Raw genomic sequence first — 26,762 nt, 5'->3', positions numbered from 1 at the left:
TGTCCTCCATTGAGCATGTTATCTTAACCAAGCCTAGGGCTCCCCTGCTAATCAATCCCTTAATGTGTATACTCCTGGGGGAAGTCTACGCCCTGTGGGGGGGGTGCAGAATTCCTACCTTCTGCTGATTTCTTGGCTCCCCCCCCCCACAGAAAAATAGGGGAGCAAAAATCTGTGGGGAACACGCCCCTTCTGCAGCAGCCCGGGCACATCTGTTGGGAGCAGCCAACAGCAGATCACTGAGGTGGGGAGCAGGGAGGCTGGGCGTGCCTGCAGAGACATTAAGGAGGTGGGGCTGGGCACCTGCCTGCAGAGCTGTCCCTCAGGGTTGCAGGGCCCAGGACAATCCCCCCTGCTGCCGCCTCCACCACCCAGCTGCCACCATTGCAGGCCACCCCACCTATTCCTCAGAGCCCAGATACTGGCTTCTAGCCTTTAGACGCCCCTGGCTGGGTTTCCTAGTCTTCCCTAATAGCAGTGACAACACTTAGCAGTAGGGGATTTTCCAGGCCTGCTGAGGGTCACAGTGCATAATAAACCCAAATAAGGTCCTTTGCGTACATTCAGTTTTGCTATTGCCCCTCTATAGTCAAGTTAAATTTATCTTATTTTGTTTGTTGGGGGTTTTCTTTACCATAAGAAGAATTTTAAAGAATAGGAAAAGGTCACAGTGAAAAGGCGGTGGGGTCCCAGGAGGGGGCAATCAGGGGACAAAGAACAGGGCAGATTGGATGGGTCGGGGATTCTGAGGGGGTCAGATAGGGGGCAGGGACCAGGCTGTTTGCGGAGGCACAGCCTTCCCTACCCAGCCCTCCACACAGTTGTGCAACCCCAATGTGGCCCTCAGGCCAAAAAGTTTGCCCACCCCTGCGATACACCTGTTAGTCAAAGGAAAGGTTCTTCTTTCCCTACATTTGGGTAATCAGACCAACATTTTCAGAATTCAGGAGCCAAATGAGTGCAAGGAGCAGCTTTCGTAATGAGATCTCCTTTAATAGAGCTTCTGAAGCCTTTGAGTATTTCTGCCCATAAATGGCACAATATAGTCATTCAAATATACAGTCGGAGAGAATGTCCCTCTTTTATATACAACAGAAGGTTCAATTCCTTCATTCTGCATTGCTGGTAGGTGGGCTCCTCACAGTCCAACATGAAAGGAACATGCCTTACATGAACAAGCTTCTTCAGGAGCTTGGCAATAATGGAGAGTCTGTAGCATCCAAAGAAAACCCTTCAGTTTCTTCCAGAATTAACTGCTGCTTTTATTCTGTCCAAGTTAAGTCTTTCCATGACTAGTTTAAGGCTAATTAAAAACAGGGTTTTTTTCCCCCGCGTCTTTCCTTTGCAGTGTCTCTTGTCCTTTGTTATGGCATACATCACATATTAATAAGTTTCTCTTTCAAACTCACTGTCTCTAATGATGGCTGGATTTTTGTGGTGTCTTGTCGAGGTAATCCATACAGGTATATAGAAATACAAACAAGGAAAGCACCAAGAGCAAAGCTTATAGCTGGAAGGAAACAAAACATTGTTTAAACACTCAGCTCCAAATGACAACAAAAAAATAAAACTTTCATGGGAGACTTAACTGAGAAAGTTACAGTCTACTATTCCAACATCCTCCTTAATTTATACAACTCTAACGGACACGTGAGCTGTCATCCTAATAATTTGTAAGTCATATGGTGAAGGTCAGAGGAGCAAGTCTGAAACAAACATCCTACCATTCTGTATTTGTTCTTCCTTAGTGACTGCTGGATTCTGCTCATTCAATGTGGTCAAAACAAACCCATGATTGGCCTCTAATCAAAAAATATTCCGTAACTGGAATTGTAATCTAGATACAGTTTGCTTTTCCAAATCTATTCTGACTTTTGAGTACTATTAGTAAAACTGAGGTTCTGTCACAGAAGTTAGATCAGCCACTCCAGGAAGTTCCCTCCAGTGCATTTTCTAGTGTTTTGTCCAGTCTAGTTTTAAAAATGACAGTCAAGCTTCTACCACTCACCCTGGGGCACTGTTCCACAGCCCATCAGATCTAACTCTTGGGAAGCTTTTCACTTTATGCAAAATTCCCTTGCAAGTTTCACCTCATTAAGTCATACCACCCCTCACATTCTTAAGTTCTTGCACCACTGCCCTCTGCCTCTTCCTGCTGGGTAAATGTCACCTTAGACAGAATTCTGACCGTGGTGAAGGATGCAGTGTAGTTGTAGCCGCGTTGGTCGCAGGACATTAGAGAGAGAAGGTGGGTGAGGTAATATCTTTAACTGGACCCGCTTCTGTTTGTAAGAGAGAGAAGTTTTCGAGCCACACAGAGCTGACCTGAAGAGCTCTATGTGGCTTGAAAGCTTGTCTCTCTCACCAACAGAAACTCATCCAATAAAAGATATTACCTTTTCTCTGCAGTGAAGGATGTAAGATCTGTCCTTAAACCACTACGCTGGGGTTTGCCTGATGCACACAGACTAGTCATGGCACAGTGTAAACAGGACAGTAACAGTCATTACAGCACTCTATAGAACAACTACTGTGGACTGGGAATTCCTATTTCAGGAATAATTGAGAAGTTAACTTAGGACTGGTTCAGAGTTAGTGAATGCTGCATGAAAATATTGTAGCAGTTCCTTTATTAGCTACTGTCAGCAACTCAACATCTGCCAGAGATACAGTAATACTAATTTTTGCATTAGCCACAGGATCAGAAACTGACAGAACGGAGCGACTTAACATGAAAGAGTTCCAGCCTCTAGTGAACATGAAAATGAAAGGTTTTGATATTCAGCCTTTCTCAGTAGCAAGTGAGGGATGTTGGGGGAGGGAGGGGCAAATCTGAATCCCCCCCCACGAACACGAAGCATACTATTACTAGGACACATAGGACGATAATATCCAGGAAATATGCTTCAACACAGCTTGAGCGCTAGCCAACATCAGTCCTAAAAATTACATGCCACGGTTAAAAAAAAACAACCACCCCACAGTAGACTGTAAAGTATTATAACATGCACTGTAACCAGCCTACTCGGGAGGATGAAACAAGGATATGAGGTCACTTCAAATATTAGCCAAAAACAACTTACTGATCTGTAAACCAAACAGCATCACCGATGCAACAGTAGAAAGGACAATGGCTGCTGCTGCAGAAAACCCCTTCATAATGTTGTCTGTGTATTTAACAACAACCGAAGTGTAGAGGCCTCCAACACTGGCAAGCACTGGGAAGCAAATAAGACATTCTTATTATTAAAGTTTTGGTGTAAAAATAATTTGTTTAGCCCAGTAATGGTGTATAGATTGTTTGTACTATGATCTGATCTTGCTAACCTGTAATTTTAAAAACCACACACAGCAAAATAGATCGTCTAAATGGGATCTAGCAGAAAGGACATGACTAGAATTATTATGGATGTTCTATTCATTAGTTAATGTGCTGAAAAAGCAGTTATTTAATTTTTATAAGGAAATCTAAATGTTTCCTCTCCAAACTCACTCCCTAAAGGGTGTTCACTGAATTTGAGTGTTTTGCATCAATCGGTCGGAAGCAACATCACAGGGGACCAGAACTGAAAGATACTTACAGATGACGAACCCAACATAATATGTGTAGCCATAGAAAAATCCTTTCTCAAGAACTTGAGCTCCTTCTGACATGTAAACACCAACTAAAGTCACCACAATCCCAGACAAGTACATCTGAATGTTCCTCACCCACAGGGAAGTATCTGAACTCTTTAATACCTTCTCAAAATAGACTCCTGAAAAGAGAGAATTCAATAAAGGTGAATGCAAAAATCACTCTTAAAGGTTTGTAGATATACAGAGGTTTAAGGACTGAAGGGATCATTATATCATCTTCTAGTTGACCACCTGTCTATCACAAACCATTACATTTAATCTATTATCAGTATATTTAGCCCAGTAACTTGCTTGGCTAAAGCATATCTTAGAATCATAGAATATCAGGGTTGGAAGGGACCTCAGGAGGTCATCTAGTCCAAACCCCTGCTCAAAGCAGGACCAATCCCCAACTAAATCATCCCAGCCAGGGCTTTGTCAAGCCTGATCTTAAAAACCTCAAAGGAAGGAGATTTCACCACCTCCCTAGGTAACCCATTCCAGAAAGGCATTCAGTCTTGATATGATGAAATGGAGAATCTACCACTTCCCTTGGTTCTTTGTTTCAATGGCTAATCACCCTTACTGAAAAAAAATCATGTCCCAATTCTAATTTGAATTTGTTGGGCCTTAGCTTCTAGCCATTGGTTCTTGTTCTGCCTTTCCCTGCTTGATCTAACAGCCCTTTAGCACCCATTATTGTCTCCCCGTGAAGCTACTTACACACTGGAATCAAGTCACCTCCATCTTCTTTTAGCTAAGGTAAACAGATTGAGACACTTAAAGAGCTCACCATAAAGCGTTTACTCCAGCACCTGAATAATTTTTGTGGCTCTCTTCTGCACCCTCTCCATTTCTGAACATCCTTTTTAAAATGTAGACCCCACAACTGTACAGCAGCGCCTGTTTGTAGTGGATACAACTATCACACTGGGAGCTTGTGTTGAGTTACCTGTCCACTATGACCCCTAAATCTTTTTCAGTGCCACTGCTTTCCAGCATACAGTCCCCTATTCTCCAGGTCTGGCCTGCATTCCTCGATCCTAGATGTATAATTTGCATTTGGCTGTATTCAAGTGCATTTTGTTTTAGTGGGCCCAGCTTACCAAGCAATCCAGATCACTCTGTGTGACTGCCCAGTCCTCATCATCATTTACCACACCCTGTTCACTTCCAGGACACTACGGTGCTAATAAGCGATGGTCACATAAACACCACCCTATACCGGAAACCTACTGAATGCTATGCTTACCTACATGCCTCCAGCTATCAGCCAGACCACACCACACGATCCATTGTCTACAGCCCAGCTCTACGATACAACTGCATTTGCTCCAACCCCTCAGACAGAGACAAACACCTACAAGATCTCTATCAAGCGTTCTTACAACTACAATACGCACCTGCTGAAGCGAAGAAACAGATTGATAGAGCCAGAAGAGTACCCAGAAGTCACCTACTACAGTACAGGCCCAATGAAGAAAATAACAGAACACCACTAGCCATCACCTTCAGCCCCCAACTAAAACCTCTCCAGCGCATCATCAAGGATCTACAACCTATCCTGAAGAAGGACCCATCACTCTCACAGATCTTGGGAGACAGGCCAGTCCTTGCTTACAGACAGCCCCCCAACCTGAAGCAAATACTCACCAGCAACCACACATCACACAACAGAATCACTAACCCAGGAACCTATCCTTGCAACAAAGCCCGTTGCCAACTGTGTCCACATATTTATTCAGGGGGACACCATCATAGGGCCTAATCACATCAGCCCACACTATCAGAGGCTCGTTCACCCGCACATCTACCAATGTGATATATACCATCATGTGCCAGCAATGCCCCTCTGCCATGTACATTGGTCAAACTGGACAGTCTCTACGTAAAAGAATAAATGGACACAAATCAGATGTCAAGAATTATAACATTCAAAAACCAGTCGGAGAACACTTCAATCTCTTTGGTCACTGGATTACAGACCTAAAAGTGGCAATTCTTCAACAAAAAAACTTCAAAAACAGACTCCAACGAGAGATTTGCTGAATTGGAATTAATTTGCAAACTGGACACCATTAATTTAGGCTTGAATAAAGACTGGGAGTGGATGTGTCATTACACAAAGTAAAACTATTTCCCCATGTTTATCCTCTCCACTGTTCCTCACAGGTTCTTGTCAACTGCTGCAAATGACCCACCTTGATTATCACTACAAAAGGTTCCCCGCCGCTCTCCTGCTGGTAATAGCTCACCTTATCTGATCACTCTTGTTACAGTGTGTATGGTAACATCCATTGTTTCATGTTCTCTATGTATATAAATCTCCCCACTATATTTTCCACTGAATGCATCTGATGAAGTGAGCTGTAGCTCACGAAAGCTTATGCCCAAATAAATTTGTTCGTCTCTAAGGTGCCACAAGTCCTCCTTTTCTTTTTGTTAGGATACAGATATTCAGGCCTGTCTGTAAAGGCCTATACTCTAAGAATTTAGATGTATTCTTATCACTTAGCTAGTTCTAGAGGTATAAAAGAAAGAATCAAAATCACTGTCTGCCAGTGTAAGGGCCTTCTCTTACTGTGACAGTCTGAGGCCCTGTTCTTAGGCTAAGGCCTTTGGCTAAGCAGCAGAGGTAGCCATAAGCTGGGAAGCCAACGGTCATATCCTCACGTTCCAAACTAGTCACATTGAAAGAAGGTGCTATTGGGCTGTTAGGAATACAATCCTGTCCTGATAATGCCTATTGCCTCCAGAGAAAGGGAAGTGCCTAGAAGATGTAAAAGGAAACTTAGTTTGATAGCATCCTGTCTGGCAAGAACTCACTTATCAATAGTAGGGATGTGAAATCCTCACTTCTGTATTGTTTTGTCATTCTAGTTCCCACTTTGCTATTGTTTATTTGCATGATCTCTGTCTGGTTCTGTGATTGTTTCTGTCTGCTGTATAATTAATTTTGCTGGGTGTAAACTAATTAAGGTGGTGGGATATAATTGGTTACATAATCATGTTTCAATATGTTAGGATTGGTTAGTTAAATTTCAGGAAAATGATTGGTTAAGGTAGAGTTAAGCAGAACTCAAGTTTTACTATATAGTCTGCAGTCAATCAGGAAGTGTGTGGGGGTGGGAAATGGGAACAGGGAATGGGGGTGGGGAATTGGAATCATGTTTTGCTAAGGGGGGAAATGGGAACAGGGAATGGGGGTGGGGAATTGGAATCATGTTTTGCTAAGGGGGGAAATGGGAACAGGGAATGGGGATGGGGAATTGGAATCATGTTTTCCTAAGGTGGGGAACGGGAATAGGGACACAGGTAATGCTCTGTGGTGTCAGAGCTGGGAAGGGGGACACTAAGGAAGGAAACTGGAATCATGCTTGCTGGAAGTTCACCCTAATAAACATTGAATTGTTTGCACCTTCGGACTTCGGGTATTGTTGCTCTCTGTTCATGCGAGAAGGACCAGGGAAGTGAGTGGGTGAAGGAATAAGCCCCCTAACACCTCCCCACTTCCAAACCACTGACGACAATGTTGAATAGCATCAGCCTAGTACCGATCCTTGCAGAATGCCCCTAGAAACACCCCAATTCAATGATGAGCCTCATTGACAAATACTCTGAGGTATGTTAGTTAGCCAGGTCTTAACCCCTTTAACTTGTGCTTTGATATTGTATAATGCTTCTTTTTGAATGAGAAGCTTGAGTGGTTCTAACAATTTTGTAAGGTGTTTGACTTAGTATTACATCTATGCAGTTATCTTTATTCCACCAAACTTGTAACCTCATCAACAAATTAAACCCGTTTGACAAGTTGTTTTCCATAAACCATGTCAGCTGGCATCCTTTAATTCTTTATTAACTGAATCCCCTATCAGGTTTTCCATAATTATGACTGGGGTTGATGGCAGGCTAACCAGCCTATGGTTACCCAGTTCACCACACTTGCCCTTTTTTGAACACTGACACAACAGAACTCATCCAGTCTTCGGAATTTCCTTTGTATTCCGAGATTTATTGATAATTAACATCAGTGGGCTGGAGAGCTCCTCAACCAGCTCGTTCAAGACTCTTGGGTGCAAGTTATCCAGGTCTGCTCGTTTTAAAATGTTTATCCCTAGTAGATGTTGTCTAACATGCTCCTTAATTACTAATAGTTTGGAAAGTATTTCATCATCCATGACACAAATACATTATCCTACTTTCCAAATACAGAACAGAAATATTTATTGAACACTTGTGCTTTTGCTGCATTACCAATTTTAGCATCTTCACCTAGTAATGGGCTATACCAGGAGTGGGCAAACTACTGCCCACGGGCCGGATCTGGCCCATCAGGGCTTTGGATCTGACCTGCGGGATTGCCACCCCCGTGGTGCAGTGGGGCTAAGGCAGGCGAGGGCAGTGCACGAGGCCCTCTGCCACCCCCGCTCCCTACCAGGGGCTGCAGGGACATCGTGCCGGCCGCTTCCGGGAGCGGCACGGGGCCAGGGCAGGCAGGAAGCCTGCCTTAGCCCCACAGCACGCTGTTGCCACCCCAGAGCCGCTGCAGGTAAGTGGCACCGGGCCAGAGCCCACAACCCGAACCCCTCCTGCACCCCACACCCCAAGCCCCTTCCTTGAGCCTCCTGCCGCATGCCACACCCTTCCTGCACCCCCCAACCCCATGCCCTGAGCCCCCTGCCACACCCTGCACCCCATCCCCTGCTCTGAACCCCCTGCTGCACCCCAACCCCCTGCCCTGAGCCCTCTCCCGCACTCCGCGCCCCTCCTGCACCCCAACCCCTTCCCTGAGCCCCCTGCCGCACACCACACCCTTCCTGCACTCCAACCCCCTGCCCTGAGCCATCTCCTGCACCCCGCACCCCTCATGCACCCCAACCCCTTGCCCTGAGCCCCTTCCTGCACACCGCACCCCCTCCAAAACTCCATCTCCTGCCCCAGCCCTACATTCATGGCCCTGCATGCAATTTCCCCATCCAGATATGGCCCTTGGGCCAAAAAGTTTGTCCACCCCTGCGCTATACCATTGTTAAGATTTCTTTTACTCATGATATAGTGGAGAAAATTTGTTATTGTCCTTACAACCATGGATTTTTCTGTCTTTAGCTTCCCATATCAATTTTCTTGCTTCATAATTTCTAATTCATCCTGACTGCTCTCTCTTTCCCTTTTCCATTTGTTAATTATTGTATTTATTCCTAGTTGCTGCCCTCACGTCACCACTGAACCAGGATGGGATGGGTAAATGAAGAGAAATGGGAAGAGGAGGAAGTGCTTGTATAACAGAAATTAGGGGCATAACTTTCACCAGCGCTGGACACCCACCACACCACCTGAAGTCAAAGGGAGCTAGAGATGTTTAGCTTCTCTGAAAAATCAGGGCCACGCTACTAGTTTACTGATGAAGAATAGAATTAGTGTTTAAGACCATCAGAATTTAAAAAAATACAAAAAACATAGCAAGTATGTATGAGACATACAGAGGCTACAGAGCAGATTTATAACTGCACATGTGTAAATACAAAAATTAAACAGGAAAATTGGACATCATTGCAGAGATATATACGGTAAGAGCAGAGCAAAAAAACCAAAGTCTGTGATTGATACAGTAGTTGTTAAATTCACAGTGGTCTCATTGTTCTGCTTTCCGCCCACTGAGACATAATTCATTGCAGCCAGTTGGAAAACTAAGTCTGAATTATTTTTTAATCAACTGCTCAATAAGCTGCTTTTGATGTCAACATGACCCATAAATGTTACCATCTCGGAAGAACACAACTGTCTGAGGCTGCTTTCCAGACCAATGATATAATACTTGAGATTTAGTACAAAACATCTGAATGCACACAAAAAGCACAAATCAACTGGGCAATATTACTGGGGGTGATGGAGTGGACAGCACTCAGGAGAAGCTATTCTTGATATAGACTGGAATTATTAAAAGGTATTCTGTCAGTTTACATTGGACAAAACCATTTTTATAGGTCCACTGGATCCCCAGCTGCTATTATCATCACAATAGCAATAGTTTCAAAGAAAGCTTTTTTTCCACTTTCGTATGGCTAGGAGATTCCAACTGTTTTTCAGATGTGGACTTTGCTAGACAAGCGCAACACACTCTACCTGGTCAGCCCTGAAACTGAAGCTAATGCAAAATGTATCAGCTAGCTCATTAAGTGGTTATTTTCACTGGCAGTACATGATACCAATGCACTGGGCTCTACAGTGACTGCATAATGGTTTCTGAGTGGAACTTGGTGTTGTTTTGAACCTTTAAAGCCCAAAATGGCTTTAGATCTACCCATATCTTTCCCTATGCTACACTGCAATAATTGTTGTCAGGGAGGTACCTAGTCCTGATGCCCTCTCGCTATAGAAGAGAGGTGTCCCTCAACTCTGAATCTCCCCCACTCTGGTCCTAAATGGTTTGAATTTGTTGATCTTCAGGGTAGGCTGCCAAGGCCCACCTATTTACACAGGCTGCTGGGGAGGGAACGGCATGACATGGTAATGGCTGAGGTAGGTGGGGAAGGTGATGCTGGCTTGATTAAGGCATTTTGGTTTCAGGCTGAGGAACAGCTGCTGAATTAATTTTTTATTTGTATTTTTAACCCTTTGGAGAAGGCTGCTAGAGCCCTAGATAGGCACTTTGGGGGTCTGTATTATGAATGAGGCTGGTTTTGCGAAGATCTTTTTTCAAAAGGAATTAATTTTCTACTAATATAGCAATCAGCACATGTGTGATAAATAAAGTTGGGAGGATAGCTCCCTTTGATGGACAGCCAGCCAGTTAGCTGTAAAATCCCTCTTGGTAGGTGTTCTCTACTTGTTTTACCTGTAAAGAGTTAAAAAGTCCCCCACATAAAAAAAAAAAAAGTGGGCAGCTGACCAAAAAAGCCAATGGGAAAGTAGAACTTTTAAAACTGGGAAAGAAACTTTCCCTTTGTCTGTTGTTCTCTGGTCTGGAGGGAGAGCAGCCATGCTATAAGCAACTTAAGCCAGGTATGATCATAAATCATCAGATCATGCCTAGAACTACTTATCTGAACTCCAAATGCATAAGTAGATCAGAATGCTTAGCTAGATGCGATTAGGGTTATTTCTTTTATTTCTGATTGGCTTGTGGACTCCTCTGTGCTAATCCCAGATGCTTCTGTTTGCTGGTAACCTTTAAGCTGAACCCCCAAGAAAGCTATTTTGGGTGCTTGATTTTTGGAATTGCTCTTTTAAAATCTAGCAAAAGCCTAAGTTCCAGATGTATTTTCTTCTTTTTGTTTTTAATAAAATTAACCTTTTTAAAGAACAGGATTGGATTTTTGGTATCCTAAGAGGTTTGTGCATGTTGTTTGATTAGATGGTAGCAACAGCTAATTTCCTTTGTTTTCTTTCTCAGCTCTTCTCTGGAGAGCGGCGGGGGGGGGGGTGAAAGGGCTTGAGGGTACTCCACAGGGAGGAATTCCCAAGTGCTCCTTCCTGGGTCCAAGGGGGTTTTTTTGCATTTGGGTGGTGGCAGCGTTTACCAAGCCAAGGCCAGAGAAAAGCTGTAACCTTAGGAGTTTAATACAGGCCTGGAGTGGCAAGTATTAATTTTTAAAATAGTTGCGGGCCCTACTTCTGCACTTGGAGTGACAGAGTGGGGATTCAGCCTTGACAACATGTGACAACCAGAGGAGCCTCACGGGAAGCTTCATGTGGTGAGAACTAGAAGTGGTTGGAAGTGATAATTCTTGGTTCATGACCAATTATTCAACTGAAAAAAAAACCCAGTATGATTTGCAGCAACTGACTCCACCAGTTCTAAGTTTACAGCCAGGAAAGCATTCCTTCTGAACCCTGTAAACTTATCCAGTAGAAAACACAACTGCAATTATCCTTTAACGGCAGTTCACTTGTTCCCAGTTCCCTGGCTCCTGTAGTGGTGAAAGGATAAAAGGCAGCAAGGAAAGACTCTATTTTTATAGAATTTCTCCTATGTTTCCTGCTTCTCCTCTCACCATCTAAAATTACACCTGATCCCGCTGCCTCTCATTGATTTTCAGCTGCACCCACAGGACTAGGGAAGGGCTTATTCCAGAGGTGGAACCAGCCCTAAAATTGAAATGAACTCCATTCCACACCTGGAAGAATGTGGGTCTTCTGTTCTAAATCTTAAGGGAGCTTTCACACCAAAGCAAACTTGGAAAAGGAGTTTTTATTTAAAAAACTGTACTGAGCAAGTCACTTTCTCATTTTCCTTTTGCATAACTGTAGATATTTATATATGAAGAAAGGCTCTTCCTCTCACAGGCCCGCCTCTCCTGCTTAAGCCAGCCTTGAACTCAAAACCATGGGTTCGTAACATCACTATATTTTGCGATTTAAATATTGTGATGTCACAAATCCAGTGTAACAACCACAGGAAATAGAAGGAAACTGTGTGCAGAAGGGGATGAAGTCCTTGCTTAACTCTCAAACAGTCTTGTAAATCAATAAGTATAGTTAATATAAGAGATGTGAAATGTTTTAGTTTTTCCCATGAGGAAAGGTCCTGGCCTGTTCTTTTAAAACAAACTGCATACAGAAATGTTTTACCTGCAAATCCTGAACATAATACAGCAATAGCTATAGCGCCAAACCCTAACCAGGGATTCTGCTCCATCTGCAACATGAATCATAAACAAAACAGGTAGGAGGTTAGTTGTATAACTAGAGTAATTTACAGTCATTATTTCCAGAAGCCAATTTGTTAAGAGCACCGCATATTAGCATTTTATTACAACATGAAAATGTGTTAGGTTATAGTTACAGTAAGTAACCGTTTCTTAGCCACAGCTGCCCTACAGCTTAGCTAGCTCTATTCACCGATGCTTCACTATGGAGTTTGATTTGCCAAGTATAGTTTACTAACCTTAGAAGTACTGAGACACACAAGTCAAATTACAAAGGCAAACCACCAACCCTATCTCTCAGCTTTTCAGACACATGAGGTTTCTTTATTTCCTCTAATCTTGTAGTAACTTTTTACACTCACACGGTTCACCTGCAGATTTTAAAGTATTTTATAGATTAACCCTTAACTCCCATGTGAGGACGCATTAGTAGTATGCAGATTGTCATTATATTTCAGTTTACTAGAATGGTTATGGCTACTCTTTTAATTTGCACACCTACAGGAAGGCACTTAAGTGACCTTTTCAGGGGGGACTGAGCACCTACAATGATCACGGTAAAGGAAGGCACTTCATCTGCCTAAAGTATGGATTTAGGTACCTAACATTAAGCACACAACTTTAAAGATGCTGGCCTAAGTGACTTGCTCATGGTCACACAAGACAAGACACCAGCAGAACTAGGAATGAAATGCAGCTCTCTGGAAGCAGTTTAGCCTGGTGGATAGAGCACTGGACTGGGACTAAAGAGACTTGTGTTCTATTCCCAGCTCTGCCACTAGGTGACTGGACAAGACACTTCACCACTCTGTGCCTCAGTTTCCCCATCTGTAAAATGGGGATGACACTTACCTCCGTTTGTAAAGTGCTATGTAAAAGCCAGATATTATTATTACTACTGATTCCCAGCTCTTTGCTCCAATTACTGAAAAAAGTGAATTGCTGCAATATTTTCTATGCTACTGAATTTACTATAATGGTAATTTATGCTACTTGTGGCAATCACTTCTCTTCCAAAAACCATAGGATATGGCAGAGCAACAAGCCTGTTTCAATCAGTATGAGGTTACTCACCTTGTGCAGTAACTGAGGTTCTTCAAGATGTGTCCCCCTGTAGGTGCCCCACTCCAGGTGATGTTGGGTCCCTGCGCCTTTGCTCGGAGAGTTTTGCAGCTGCCCATATGGGTCGTGCATGCGCGGTGCCTCCCTCGCATGATGTTGGCGCTTCATCTAGCGCACACCCGACCCGGGCTCCTCAGTTCCTTCTCTACTGCGGAGTCTGCTTCAAACTCCTCCATTCCTCCCCAGTCGGGACACCTATGGCTTACTGGACCTTACGGCCACAACCCTCATATGCTCACGACATGCCACCGGGGTATGGCCACCCATGGATGGCACCACTCAGGCCCTATGCTGGTCACTGGCCAGACTGGAATCCCTGGGGATCTTACAAAAGACCTACAGCAGGTGCCACAGCCCATGTAGGGAAGATGCCAGATCCCCACCTCCACCTTCAGAGACTGTAGTCACTGAGACAGGGGATGAACCCTTGGCAGAGCAGGAAGAGGACACTGCTCCGACACCTCACCAACCAACAACAAATCATCCTCCTCACTGGACAAGGCTACTATGCCTCCAACCACAGCAGATGTCTTTACCCACATCCAAGACTTATTCAAAAGAGTGGCCAATGAGCTTAAAATTGCTCTGGAGGAAGTGCTGGAAACTCAACATTAGCTAATGGATATTTTACAGACATCTTCCTTCTCCAAGACAGCATTGCCAATCAGTGGGGTTATCATGAAACCTGCCAAGACTGTGTGGCAAACTCCATTCACCATACTTCCTACCTGCAAAAGGGCAGACTGAAAATATTATGTTTCCTCAAAGAGATTGGAATTTCTATTCCTACACCCAGCACTCAACTCGCTGGTAATGGAAGTGGCCAATCGAAGGGGCAAACAATAGCACTTTCGATCCACCCCCTTCAATAAAGAGAATAAGAGGTTGGACCTATTTGGCCGCAAAGTATACTCTTCATCCACGCTTCCGGTCAGAGTGGCAAATTACACGGCACTACTTGCCAAATACGACCACAGTAACTATGGCAAATGTATAGGCTTTATTAACGAGATCCTAGAGGAAAAGAGGCAACAATTTAAATCTCTGGTCTCTGAAGGACAGATGATTACACGAATGGCTGCTAATATGGCCGCCAGGTCCATTGCTACAACCTTGGTCATGCAATGAGCCTGGTGGTTTAACTCCTCAGCATTCCCATGGGAGATAGAAAATACAGTCGAAGATCTCCCCTTCAACGGAGAAAAATTGTTGCAGCCAAAATCACTGAGGTACTGCACACTATAAAGGACTTGCAGGCCATTCTCCGGACCCTCAGCATTCATACACCTGCTATAAGAAGGAGACAATACAGGTATCAACCATATCAGAGGAATAGATACCCAACATACACACAGCAACACCAGAGGCCTTATGAACACCACCACCACCACCAACAGACAAAGACCATAACGATGATGCCCTCCACAACCAGTGGCATCTCAACCTCTAATACACAAATTTGAAGGCTTGGTCGAGGGTCTAGAAGACCTCCCCCACATTCCAGCACTTACACCATCCACCCATCTGCTTGGAGACAGTTTGCTCCCATTCTACCTGAAATGGTCCGCCATCACCACGGACAAATGGGCCCCAGAAGTCATCCAGACGGGCTTATACCATTCCTTTCCTATCTATACTTCCCCTCCCATCTCCCCTCCCGGTCCCTCTTCAGGACCCCTCTCGCGAACATTTGCTACACCAGGAGGTAGATCATTTCCTCCAATTAGGGGCAGTGGAGACTGTTCCTGCACAACACGGGGGAAGGGACTTTAATCCCACTACTTTTTAACACAAAAGAAAAATGGCGGCTGGTGACCTATCCTCGATCTCAGGCAACTCAACTCAACAAGTTTGGGAGAAAGCAGGAGTTCAAGATGGTCACCTTAACAACTACAATATCAGCACTGGAGCAGGGGGACTGGTTTTTCTGAGGAATGTGAGCTTTTCCCCAGGCAATGGACACATTAAGTGTGTCCATCTGACACAGGCATCGCCTCTCTGCACGTTGTGCGTCTTTTAAATCCTGGTGAATCATGCATTTTCCTAACCTAATACTAACTGTACTAAGGGATGGAAAAATAAACCTTTTTTTTTAAATAGGGGACGTAACTCTAATAACTGAAACTTAACTTGTCTAAACTATCCTAACTAACTGATTTATCTAGACTTATCTATTTGAAACGAAGGTTTTTAACGGGATTGCTGAGCTCCGTCACAGGCCGGGGACAGTTGAGAAGGAACTGAGGAGTCCGGATCGCGCATGAGCTAGATGAAGTGCCAACGTCATGCAAGCCAGGCACCGCGTGTGCGTGACCCATGCGGGCACTGCTATAAAACTCTCAGAGCAAAGGCGCAGAGACGCACCATCACCTGGAGTGGAGCACCCACAGGGACATCTCTCGAAGAAGCAAGCGGTGGTCCCCAAACTTTCTCTCGTGCTCCCCCTTACCCTTGTCCGTCCCCCACTCCTCCCCACAGGTCACAGCTGGGAGCCAGGGCTGGGAACAGGGCCATGGTCAGGGACAGGGGCTGAGGCTGGGACAGGAGTGGGTCTGGGGCCATGGCCAGCTGGGAGCTGGGGCCATGGCCAGCTGGGAGCTGGGGCCAATGCTGGGGCCGCAGCTGGGGGCGGGGAGCATAGCTGCAGCCAGGAGCTGGGTGTGGAGCCGCAGCTGGGAGCTGGGGACGGAGCAGAGCTGGGGGCAGAACAGGGCTGAAGGCTACCACGCCCCTCCCCAAAACGTTCCTCCGCACCCGCCTACGGGGTGCACTCCACAGTTTGGGGACCACTGAATTTGAACAGATGATCAAACTAACATTTTATATTGTGAAACAGCGTGGCTGCAAAAAGGAAATCGATACACAATTGTGATGCACCTGGCACACATTATTACAAATACTCCACAGCCACCATACAGTGAGTGAAATAGATAGGTGGAGTGGCTCAAGGCAGCCTGCTATTTCTGATGAAATGTCCAGAGAAGGTATCCAAGTGATAAGGCTTACCTGTACTTTTGTAACCTGAGCAGGTTTCCACTGAACAAGTGTGACTCCACCGCACAACATAAAGACAGAGAACCACTGCAATTTACTTAGGGAACGGTTTAACATTAAGACCGTACATAAGGCTGTGCATGGGATCTTCAACTGATATGTCACCTAGAAAAGGGAAAACGGCAAATAGCATATGGTTACATGAACTCCATCAAAACCACAACAGATAGAATACTGAACTCAGCTATACACTGACATCAGCATATAGTATTTCATACTCAGATATATTAATTCCGTGCCTCATTACAGGCTAAATGTCATTTGCAATTACAAACATGTGAATCTGGAATGACTCCATCGCAGTTAATGGGTTTACTTTTTATTGGCTGATTAAATTGGTTGATTATGAAGTGCATATGGTGAATTTTTAAATATCAATATTATGATTAACACACGGTAAGGACAGTAGAATATTTTATACAAGTACCTTACCTCATTATTTCAAAATATTTTTAATTTTTAAGTTTTCGGATGGGGGGTTATTTCTTTTCTTATGTAGTTTGCATAAGGGTTATATTAACAAATTGAGTTACTTTAACAATAAGACAGGTTTGTGGGGGGGGAATTTACTTACAACAAAGGTTTAATCGCAATTCCTTCCACTATTAAATCTAAATACATGGTTTCAAAGTTTAACAGTAACAAACATAATTAGGGTTCTACTTTTCAACTTAAACTACACATGAATTATTCCCTTCTATAAAGGTTCTTATACCACCCACATCATCACAATATTTAAGCACCTTCCAGAAGTGTGCTAAGCAACATAAATAACATGATAAAACACTGAACAAAACTTGGTTCTAACTGAACACAAAAACATAGAAGATGGCAAGGCTGTTTTAGGGATTTACCAAAATTCATGCCTTATTCATATGCACTGTAAATTACAGATTGTATCACTTGATGTGCTCCAGGTTTTACTTCTTTCTTGAATTTGGCAAGTGTGTGGTAATCAGCTTTTTAAAGTGTAGCTACACACAATGCCACATGATGCCAATAATAAATCACTGTTTACAAGAGATGGGATTTTCCCCCATTACTAATGCAACCACCAATTTTCACACAAATGTGTAAATCTCAGTTCATACAAACTTACAAAGATTCCTGTCATTGCATTTTCTTACATTACATACCAGGCCCCCCCATCCTCTTATTTAAATACCTCCTAAAAATTTGTCTTTTCTTCAAGACACTCAATCATAAGAGAAAAAATAGATTTCCTGATGAAAAATAAATACAGCATCTCCTGCCTCTGGGCCTCCCAGTACATCTTGTCTTTCAGTGTCTGTCCTGATGTGTGTCTTTTAATGAGCACTTTTCAGTGCTTGAAGAATAATAATAATTAAATTCTAAGGTGTTACAACTCATTAAAGCAGACAAACCTACAACCTGAAAATGAGTAAAAATCGGGATTCTGTGTTTTGGTTCCTAACCATAATAATGCCAGTTACCTGGTAGACTGCTGCATCCAAATTGCTAAGAGCCAAGAAAGCCATGTTGTTTTGGACCGCATACACCACAGATGGAACACTTAATTTTAGCAATTCCTTCGGGCTGCCTAATATATTTTCTCTTAAAGATGTCATCAACCTACCCAGGCTTCCAGTTTCTCTGCAAAATAAAAGGTTTTAGCACAACCATATTTGATGACTCATTTACAGTGAGATTCATGAACAGAGTTCTTTGGAAGGTCTTTAAAAATATGCTTTTGGAATCTTCAATTAATTAAAAAAAGTACACTGAAAATCAATTTGGTTCCCAGCAAGTACAAACCATTAGGGGCCAGGAGCAGATTTTGGAATGATAAAGGTCAGTCGCATTAACACATGAATTCTCAGCAACAGGTTGGCCCTACAGAGAGTTTCAATAACATTAGTTGCTCAGCCCTAAGTATACACACTAAGTATACAGCGCTAAGTATACACACAGAGTTGCTCTTTCTTGCTACTAATATTGGATTCGTCTCAAATTTCTTTTGTGATTTTCCAAATCTCCTGCAGCCTCTGGGTGAGATTCTGGGCTGTGCCTTTAAGAGGTTCAGCACAGAACTCTCAACCCCAGGGAAGGAGGGGCTACTGTGGCTTTAACCTACCCTTGCACTCTTCTGATTCTGAGTTGTCCCACCTCTGGTGTAATTTACAAAGTGAATTAAGATAAACCAAATTAAGGCCATTTTAATTCTGAATAAAAGTGTCCATAAGGGGTTTAGTGCTGTTTAATTAATCCGCTTTAAATTTACATTTAAATTAATTCAGATTAACCTTCCTAGACAAGCCCTTAATCAGACCTAGAGAGCACCTCTTCCCTCCTGTACCTGTACTCTGCCTCTCCAAATACTACTATGGGCAAGCAGTGTTCTAGGCAGAGCTATGGTGCCAAAGGCACAGGAAGAGATGCTGCAGCTCAGCACCACACGGTAAGTTTATACTGTGGAACAAAACATTACACAAGGATCTAATGTAATATGAGGTTTCTTGGTATTATTCCTCAAACAGCACATCACATTGCCTGTCACTGTACGATCCAGACCAGGAAGAAGATTTCTGTTTCTAAAGAATTATCTACATTAACTATGCTCTGTTTACACTAACATTTAACTGTTAGAATAAATGTGGAAAAATACCACAAAAGCCTGACCTTTTATACGATGGTATCCCACAATATATCACACATTTTGTTTGTTAAAAGCAGGCTGTTAAATAAGAAAAAAAAGGATAGAATTGCACCTACCTTTGTTCAATTCTAATACAGTACTGTACTATTACAAAATAATGTACTTAAGCATGAATGATCAGGTCCAAAGGATAGTATATTGCTTGGCTGATCACTCAAAGTTAAATTATAGCAGTAATACGATGAACCAAAATTAGACAGTGGTTGTATTCCAGCAAAGTTACTGATGTAAATGATTAAACAAATCATACCACTTAAAGGAAGGATCTCTTGTGAGTACCAACCACTTCACTACAGAAAAAAAACCTGCAGTTTGTTTTACAATTTAGGAGAAATCTTTACACCCACTCCCCCCTCCCCCCCCCACACAAAAATGACCTCACATGCCAGGATTTTGTGTTAAGAGGAAGGGAGCACAACATACTTATTACAGCTGACCATACTTTCTTTCGTAGTTAGAAGACAGTTGAGTTTTCTTGAGCTGACATTGTCTCGATTTAGTTCTGTTTCATTGGATAGGTGTTTTCTAGTTTATATACATGTAGCCAGAGGCTGAAATAGTTACTATTTATACACAGAAAAAAATAAACTCAGCTGAAATACTGGGTAAGTGTAATGGACAGACTACTGAAACGTAATTAACAACTTAACAAGACACATGCCAAACTGTCATTTTGCTTGTTATGTTTCCCCTTTCCTCCATCTGTTCCATCCAGATTGTATTGAAGAGTAGGAACTTCTCTAAATCTTAGTGTGAGGTGCCTAAGAAATTTTTCATGATGGGGGGGCATGGTAGCAGGGGCCTGGTGATTAAACAACAGAGTTTTCGTGTACTTTTGACATTTGGCATGGAATTTCAGTAATGAAAAATAAATGATGCCCCTTTAAACACTCTCGTTTCTGAGAACAGGAGCAATTGTTTTCATTATTCACACTCAATATTTGATTATATTTGAATATTACGGGTTCAGATATGCAGTCCTTCTGTGAGACCTCTTATCTGAGTTGGGCAGGAGAAAATAAAAAAACAAAAATATTCTGAATTAGACATTGTAATTTAAAGTTAAATTAGACACTGTGAGCACACCTAGATAGACTTAAACCCACAAAAAGTGTAAAAATTAAAAGTTAATAAAGAAACTTCATCCTTCACTCACAACACTGGCACAAGGAGTACAAAGATCTCACAACAGATCTTAATCACACATACTGCAAAACCAAGGCACATATGAGAAAGTAAATAAAGTGCTTTGGCTCTAATTCAACATCCTTGATGCTTCTGTACATTCATCTTGGAAACTTATTCTGTGTTTTTCATGGGACTGGATATGAGAGAGATATAAATGATAATCAAGCTTGTAATATGTATGTATGTATTTGTTCAAAATGTGTAATCCCAAATAAAATTAGAATGCAAGTCAGTTTGGCTTTTCGAGTCCCAACTCTAAGAAGCTATAAATCATGTGGGAATCTGAACAAATTACTAATTCAGAGTTTAGGTGGCCAGGAGTAAGCCAGGTTCATTTTATTCCCATAATTATAGGCAAAATAAATAATTACACAGCTTGAACTGTAAGTCGTCTCCATTTCAAAAGGCAGTCATTTGTCATTTATTCAAAGCTTAAAGTAACATTTCATACTTGAACATACAACGCCAAAAATGCAAACAGTAGAGAACTACAGCAAGTGTACTTAATTACATAAATTCTATATTGGAACAGAACCCTGGTTTATCTTATTTGGTGTCCTGTACTTTAACAGTGATCAGCACTGGCTGCTTCAGACAAAGACACAAAATGCACACCAAGGAGCAGACTGCTTTCTGAATCCATTGGGTGATCAGTTGATACACTGAAGCATCAGCATTAATAAATATTATAAATTTTAATTCAAGCTAATATTACTGCAGATACTATGCATATTAATTAAAAAAAATCTTTTGCTGGATCTTTTAAATTAACAAAAACTGAAATGTAAGCAAATATCTCAGTTATCTTGCGATAACACTGAATTTATATACCAGCTGCATTTCTTTTGCATACTAAAGAGGTTGCAAAGATTTGGGGGGTGTGGTAGATAATCAGCTGAACATGAGCCCTCAATGTGACACTGTGGCGAAAAGAGCTAATGCGATCCTGGGATGCATTAACAGGAATCTCAAGGAGTAGAGAGGTTATTTTATCTCTGTATTTGGCCCTGGTGCGACTGCTGTTTGAATACTGTACCCGGTTCCGGTGCCCACAAATCAAGAACAATATTGATAAATTGGAGAGGGTTCAGAGAAGAGCCACAAGAATGATTAAAGGATTAGAACACATGCTTTATAGTTTTCAGAGTAACAGCCGTGTTAGTCTGTATTCGCAAAAAGAAAAGGAGTACTTGTGGCACCTTAGAGACTAACCAATTTATTTGAGCATGAGCTTTCGTGAGCTACAGCTCACTTCATCGGATGCATACCGTGGAAACTGCAGAAGACTGCAGAAGACATTATATACACACAGAGACCATGAAACAATACCTCCTCCCACCCCACTGTCCTGCTGGTAATAGCTTATCTAAAGTGATCATCAAGTTGGGCCATTTCCAGCACAAATCCAGGTTTTCTCACCCTCCGCGCCCCCACACAAACTCACTCTCCTGCTGGTAACAGCCCATCCAAAGTGACCACTCTCTTCACAATGTGTATGATAATCAAGGTGGGCCATTTCCTGCACAAATCCAGGTTCTCTCACTCCCTCACCCCCCTCCAAGAACCACACACACAAACTCACTCTCCTGCTGGTAATAGCTTATCTAAAGTGACCACTCTCCCTACAATGTGCATGATAATCAAGATGGACCATTTCCAGCACAAATCCAGGGGTGAGAAAAATGCAAACGGACACACCTGCATATTGTGAGGTTTACAGAAGTGATTCAGAAAAAAGTTCACAAGCTCTGACATGCTTTAAACTGATTCTTTCACAGCATTATTTTTCAATGCCGCTCCTGCCCAGCTTCACAAGTACGGCATATAAAAAGAGAGCTAGCTGAGACCCTCATGTCCATATGCGTGTATGTATATATATCTGCATGTGTGTGACAAGAAGAATGAGAATGCAGTTCCAGCAGTGGTTAGCACTCATACTTACTTGGCCAAAATACCCACACTTAGGAATAACTTGATAACTTCTGTAATGCACACAGCTGTGGTTGCAAAGTAGAGTTCTGTTTCTGCTATTCTCGTGTATCGTAGAGCTACAGTGTACGTTGCAGCCACCAGGGTCATCACCGTCAAGCAGTACAATTTAAACAGCAAACTGACATTCTCTGAAAGAAAAAATATAGCTCAGTAAGGAACATGAAACAGTCAAAGAGCAACTTGCTAGTATACTTACAGCAACTCAGTATGCTCCTCATTCTAAACTAAGAATGTTGGATCATATTAAAGAAGTTCTGTATTAAAATCACAAATGAGTTTGATTCCCCATAGTTTAAATTCCAGGGTATTACTAATTAAGAGGTCTCTTGGTTTTTGGTACTGTTTCTCTCCTTCTATGTGTGAAACTTGCAAGCTGCTAATTGTGTTAGTACATTCTAAGACAGAGTCTGTTCTCAAAGCAATTCACAGAGAGAGAGACTCAAAGCAATACTCTAACAACAGAAACAGCACCCAGAGACTCCCCGCCCTTTTGTTGTATTAACAATTGTGATTAAAATAGAGATAGAGGATGTATGTGGATGGATGCTTGGTGTGGATAATAACTGAATGATCAGGGACGTGCCAGCCTAAGAATCCAGTGTCCATCGGCTGAAGAAGGCATCAAGTGGAAATAACCAGAGGACCCCCCGGAGGGCAGACTGGAATCCACCCAACAGCCTCAAGAATGGGAGAACCAAAGAACAAGATAACATCTAGCAGCAGGGAGCCGTCAGGAATGTGCTATCTGCTGATTGATTCAGCAACAGCATGATGAAGCAATTGCCATTGACTGGCATAGGAAGAAATTTCTATAAAAATAGACTCTAAAAAGTGAGAACTTTGGGGTCTGATTCTGCAAACCAACTTCCAGGAGCATCAGATGAGCATCTGACAAGGCCCTGCTCCCTCCTCATGTCCAGGCCACCTGGCCAGTGGCTTGGCATGAGCAACTCTAAGGCTGGTAACTATGATAACAACCTTGCAGAACCTGTGTGTGTGTGTTTGTATGAATGAATGTGTGAATAAATATGAGATTGAATGGAATGTTATAACTATAACTAACTGCTTACTATGATTCTTTCTGTATTCACAATAAATGTGGTATTTTGCCTTTTTCCCTTTAATAAGATCCTGCTGGTTTTTATTTTATTGGTATAACATTTTGGTGGAAAAATGCGAAAGGGGGGAATATTGGTAAAAAACCTCAGTTATGGTAAATATTGGTGTGCACACCGCCAGCTCTAGTGAGCTAGGCATTTCTATTAGGTTAACCAGACCTGCTAGCCTCCGAGAAGGTAGCAGGGGACCTGCTGGCCTCCAGGAAGGTAGCAGGGGACCTGCTGGCCTCCAGGAAGGTAGCAGGGGAAAAACGCATAGATTAAGTTATGATTTCAGAATCTAGGCTGTGTCATTTGCTAAGTAATACCAGCAGTGACAAAGAGATTGAAATATCCATGTTAAGATGTTTAAAAGAAAACAGGGTAAGCCAGTACCAGAGGGAGGAATGGAGTCAGAAGGAACTCCAACCTCACCTTTTGTTAAAGAAATTACACCTTTTAAACAAATCCTTCAAAATTTGGGCACAGTCCTTGGACTAAACAAGCCCTAGCTGATGTCTGCACTATTTCGGACCTGGAGGATAGATTGGCTCAGTATAACCTCATAAACAAACCTTCTAGTGCTGCCAAAAGAGATGCAGCAGCAATTTGGTTGTTGTGGGAGGCATGTTAGGATTCTTCCCTCTGCTTGTCTTCATGTAAAGAGGAAAAGGCACAAATGGAAAAGGGAGCAGACAATTGGAAGGTGCTGGCTACAAATACCCAAAGCCAGCTGAAAATAGTGAAAGAGGCACTCCAGGGATACAAAAAGAGTGAAAAAGTTAACTCTGCAGAGGCTCGAGGGACGCAGGTAAAGGGGGAGAAGGCCCTATGTACGTACCCCCAGGCATAATTACAAGCATCTGATGAAGTGAGCTGTAGCTCACAAAAGCTCATGCTCAAATAAATTGGTTAGTCTCTAAGGTGCCACAAGTCCTCCTTTTCTTAAAGAGAAAAGAGAGTAAAAAAAAGTTAACTCTGCTGAGGCTGGAGAGAATTAAGCAGCTAAACTTTGTGAAAATGTTAAAAAAGGAAAAGTGTTAGAGAAAGAGCATTCTTGGTTTCTTTGCAGCCATTCTGAAAGAAAAATGGGCCCTTTTCCAAAGGAATGTCTGTAAATTAGTCAGGCAAAAATAAACTATCTGATTAAAATCATTTGACTGGACAATTTAGTCAAATTTGCTAAAAGAACATAAGGGGGTTCTATTGGAACTTAGCTGCCTCAAATGTATAAAGGGAATGTAAGATGTAAAAAAAAAAACAGAGCAGTGTGGAAGGGATGTTAAGGAAAAGAAAATGTGTATGTATCTATCTGTGTGTGTGTAAATATGTAAAGTTCTAAGGACCAGTTGTTTTGTTTTAAATAATGCCACTAAAAATCCATTTGACTCCTTTATTCAAAGTTGCAAAACTGACAGACCTTTTTGCTAGACACAGGTAATTAGTGTTGTTTGGCTTTGGGATTTGGCATTTAACCCTTAAAAGGTAACTCAATGCTTTACAAAATTTAAAATGTTTTTAAGTTGTGGCTGCAGCAGGGCAGTCAAAATCAGGAGAATATAAAAAAAAAATTTTTGGATTCTTTTTGTTTGTTTGTTTTTTGTTTGTTTGTTTTTGTAACAAAACAGCAGATGAGAGTTGTAGTAAAAAAAAAAATAATAAAAGACAGTGCCTCTCTGAAGCAACAGCAGGGGTGAGGTGCACAAAACAAAAAGAAGCAATGTTAGAAACACTGAGTCAAATCTATGTTTAGTTAAAAGAATTTCTCAAGTACTATTTTAATGCCATATTTTGCATGGTACCTTTGAAAAGTCCAGAATCTAAAACTTTCCAGTGGTTCAGAAATCGCTCTAGAACTCTTAGCCATTGCATTAAAACATCACCTAGTAATATTTTACAACTAGATTCACCACATTTGTTCAGGTTGAGCGATATCTTATTCTGCATTAAGATACTGTTCAACACAAGCATGGCTGAATCTGGCCTATAGCATAATGCTACTGACCTCTTCTGTAAAGTGCTTTGAGATCTACTGATGAAATGCACTATAAAAGAGTTACATATTATTACTAATAAATAAAACTCTCTCTAATAACTCTCTGCAGGTTTCTGAAACGTAATATGTTGTAATGGAGGACACAGGGCATATATGTAGGTACCCTAGCTGACAAACTTCAGTGAAATTGCATTGTGCACTCTACAGCTTCTAGATTTTAATTTGCTTCGACTACTTTGAAAAACTGTAGTTTGATCTATTCAAATTTATTGTTCTCTGTTAATTACTGAATGACTGTTCTATGTTCACTGCAGGTGAGCTGATCATAATAATCATTTGGGTATGATTTGATTAATCCTGTACCTCCTGTACAGGATTAATCAAATCCTGTAGTTTGTTCATTTTAAGGGAGTGCTGCCTTTTATTGTAGAACATATTTCTACAAGGTACACTCACATATCCCACTGCTGCAATCATGTAAATTAACTACATCCTTGGATAGATAAAATCTTATATACTTCCGCATGCAAATTCAAAGGGGACTATCAATTGGCTTTAGGACCAACATTTAGATTTTGCAACAACCAGATGATTTACAAGGTCCAACCAGAGGGAAAATACAAACAGAAAGTTTTCATGACATTAAAGTTTTATTGTCTACACTGAAAAACGCAAAACACATACAACGACCCACGTATGAAAAGTACATTTGAAAACATTTAGTTGCCCACCCCAACCGCCCCATAGCCCCCTCCCCATTGCCCACCCCAACAGCCCCATAGCCCCCCTCCCCTCCGCCCCAACCGCCCCAACACCTCCCTCCCCTCCGCCCCATTCCCCCCATAGCCCCCCTCCCCTCCCCCCCATTGCCCGCCCCAACCCCCCCATAGCCCCCTCCCCTCCGCCCCAACACCCCCCATTGCCCCCTCCCCTCCGCCCCATTGCCCGCCCCATAACCCCCCGCCCCAATAATTAGCCCGGGACAAGCAGCTCCCACTGCGAGGGGGGGAAGGCGGGGGGCGGACGGCGCCCCGGATCTGTCTCGCGCGGGGAAGGGAGCTGACCCAGCCTCCTCCCCCGGCACCGAGTCTCTCACCTCTCGGAGGCGCCATGGTGTCCGCAGCTTAAATTGGCGAGATTGCGGGGGCCCGAGCCGGCAACCGGGCACCGCCCCCTCCGCTCCTCCCAGATACCATAAAGAACGGCGAGGGTCGCCTAGAGCGGCCCGTTCAACTGAGCCACCATAGAGTCTGAGGCCTGTCTGCGCTCAGTGTCCCCATTCCCCATTGGTTTGCAGGGCGGAGCCTCTCGGCGCCCATCAGTTCGCCCCGCCCCCGAGGGAGTCCGCTCGCCAAGGGTCGGGGCCGCGT

The 26,762-nt window shown here is 42.8% G+C and overlaps 1 protein-coding gene across 1 annotated transcript; it reads right to left on the bottom strand.

The window, feature by feature from the left end:
* Nucleotides 1-972: 972 nt before the first annotated feature.
* SLC35A1 (solute carrier family 35 member A1) lies at nucleotides 973-26,592 on the bottom strand. Its single transcript, XM_077812804.1, has 8 exons — nucleotides 26,489-26,592; nucleotides 22,250-22,427; nucleotides 17,897-18,056; nucleotides 16,395-16,547; nucleotides 12,190-12,256; nucleotides 3,582-3,758; nucleotides 3,084-3,218; nucleotides 973-1,510 (listed from the first exon to the last, which is right to left on the bottom strand). The coding sequence occupies exons 1-8, from the start codon at nucleotides 26,502-26,504 to the stop codon at nucleotides 1,377-1,379; spliced, it is 1,020 nt and encodes a 339-aa protein (XP_077668930.1). The 5' UTR covers nucleotides 26,505-26,592; the 3' UTR covers nucleotides 973-1,376.
* Nucleotides 26,593-26,762: the final 170 nt, after the last annotated feature.

This window comes from Eretmochelys imbricata, chromosome 3 (assembly GCF_965152235.1).
Source record: "Eretmochelys imbricata isolate rEreImb1 chromosome 3, rEreImb1.hap1, whole genome shotgun sequence".
Taxonomy (NCBI): domain Eukaryota; kingdom Metazoa; phylum Chordata; order Testudines; family Cheloniidae; genus Eretmochelys; species Eretmochelys imbricata.
The sequence above is the reverse complement of the archived record's forward strand: the minus strand, read 5'-3'. Positions and strand labels throughout refer to the sequence as shown.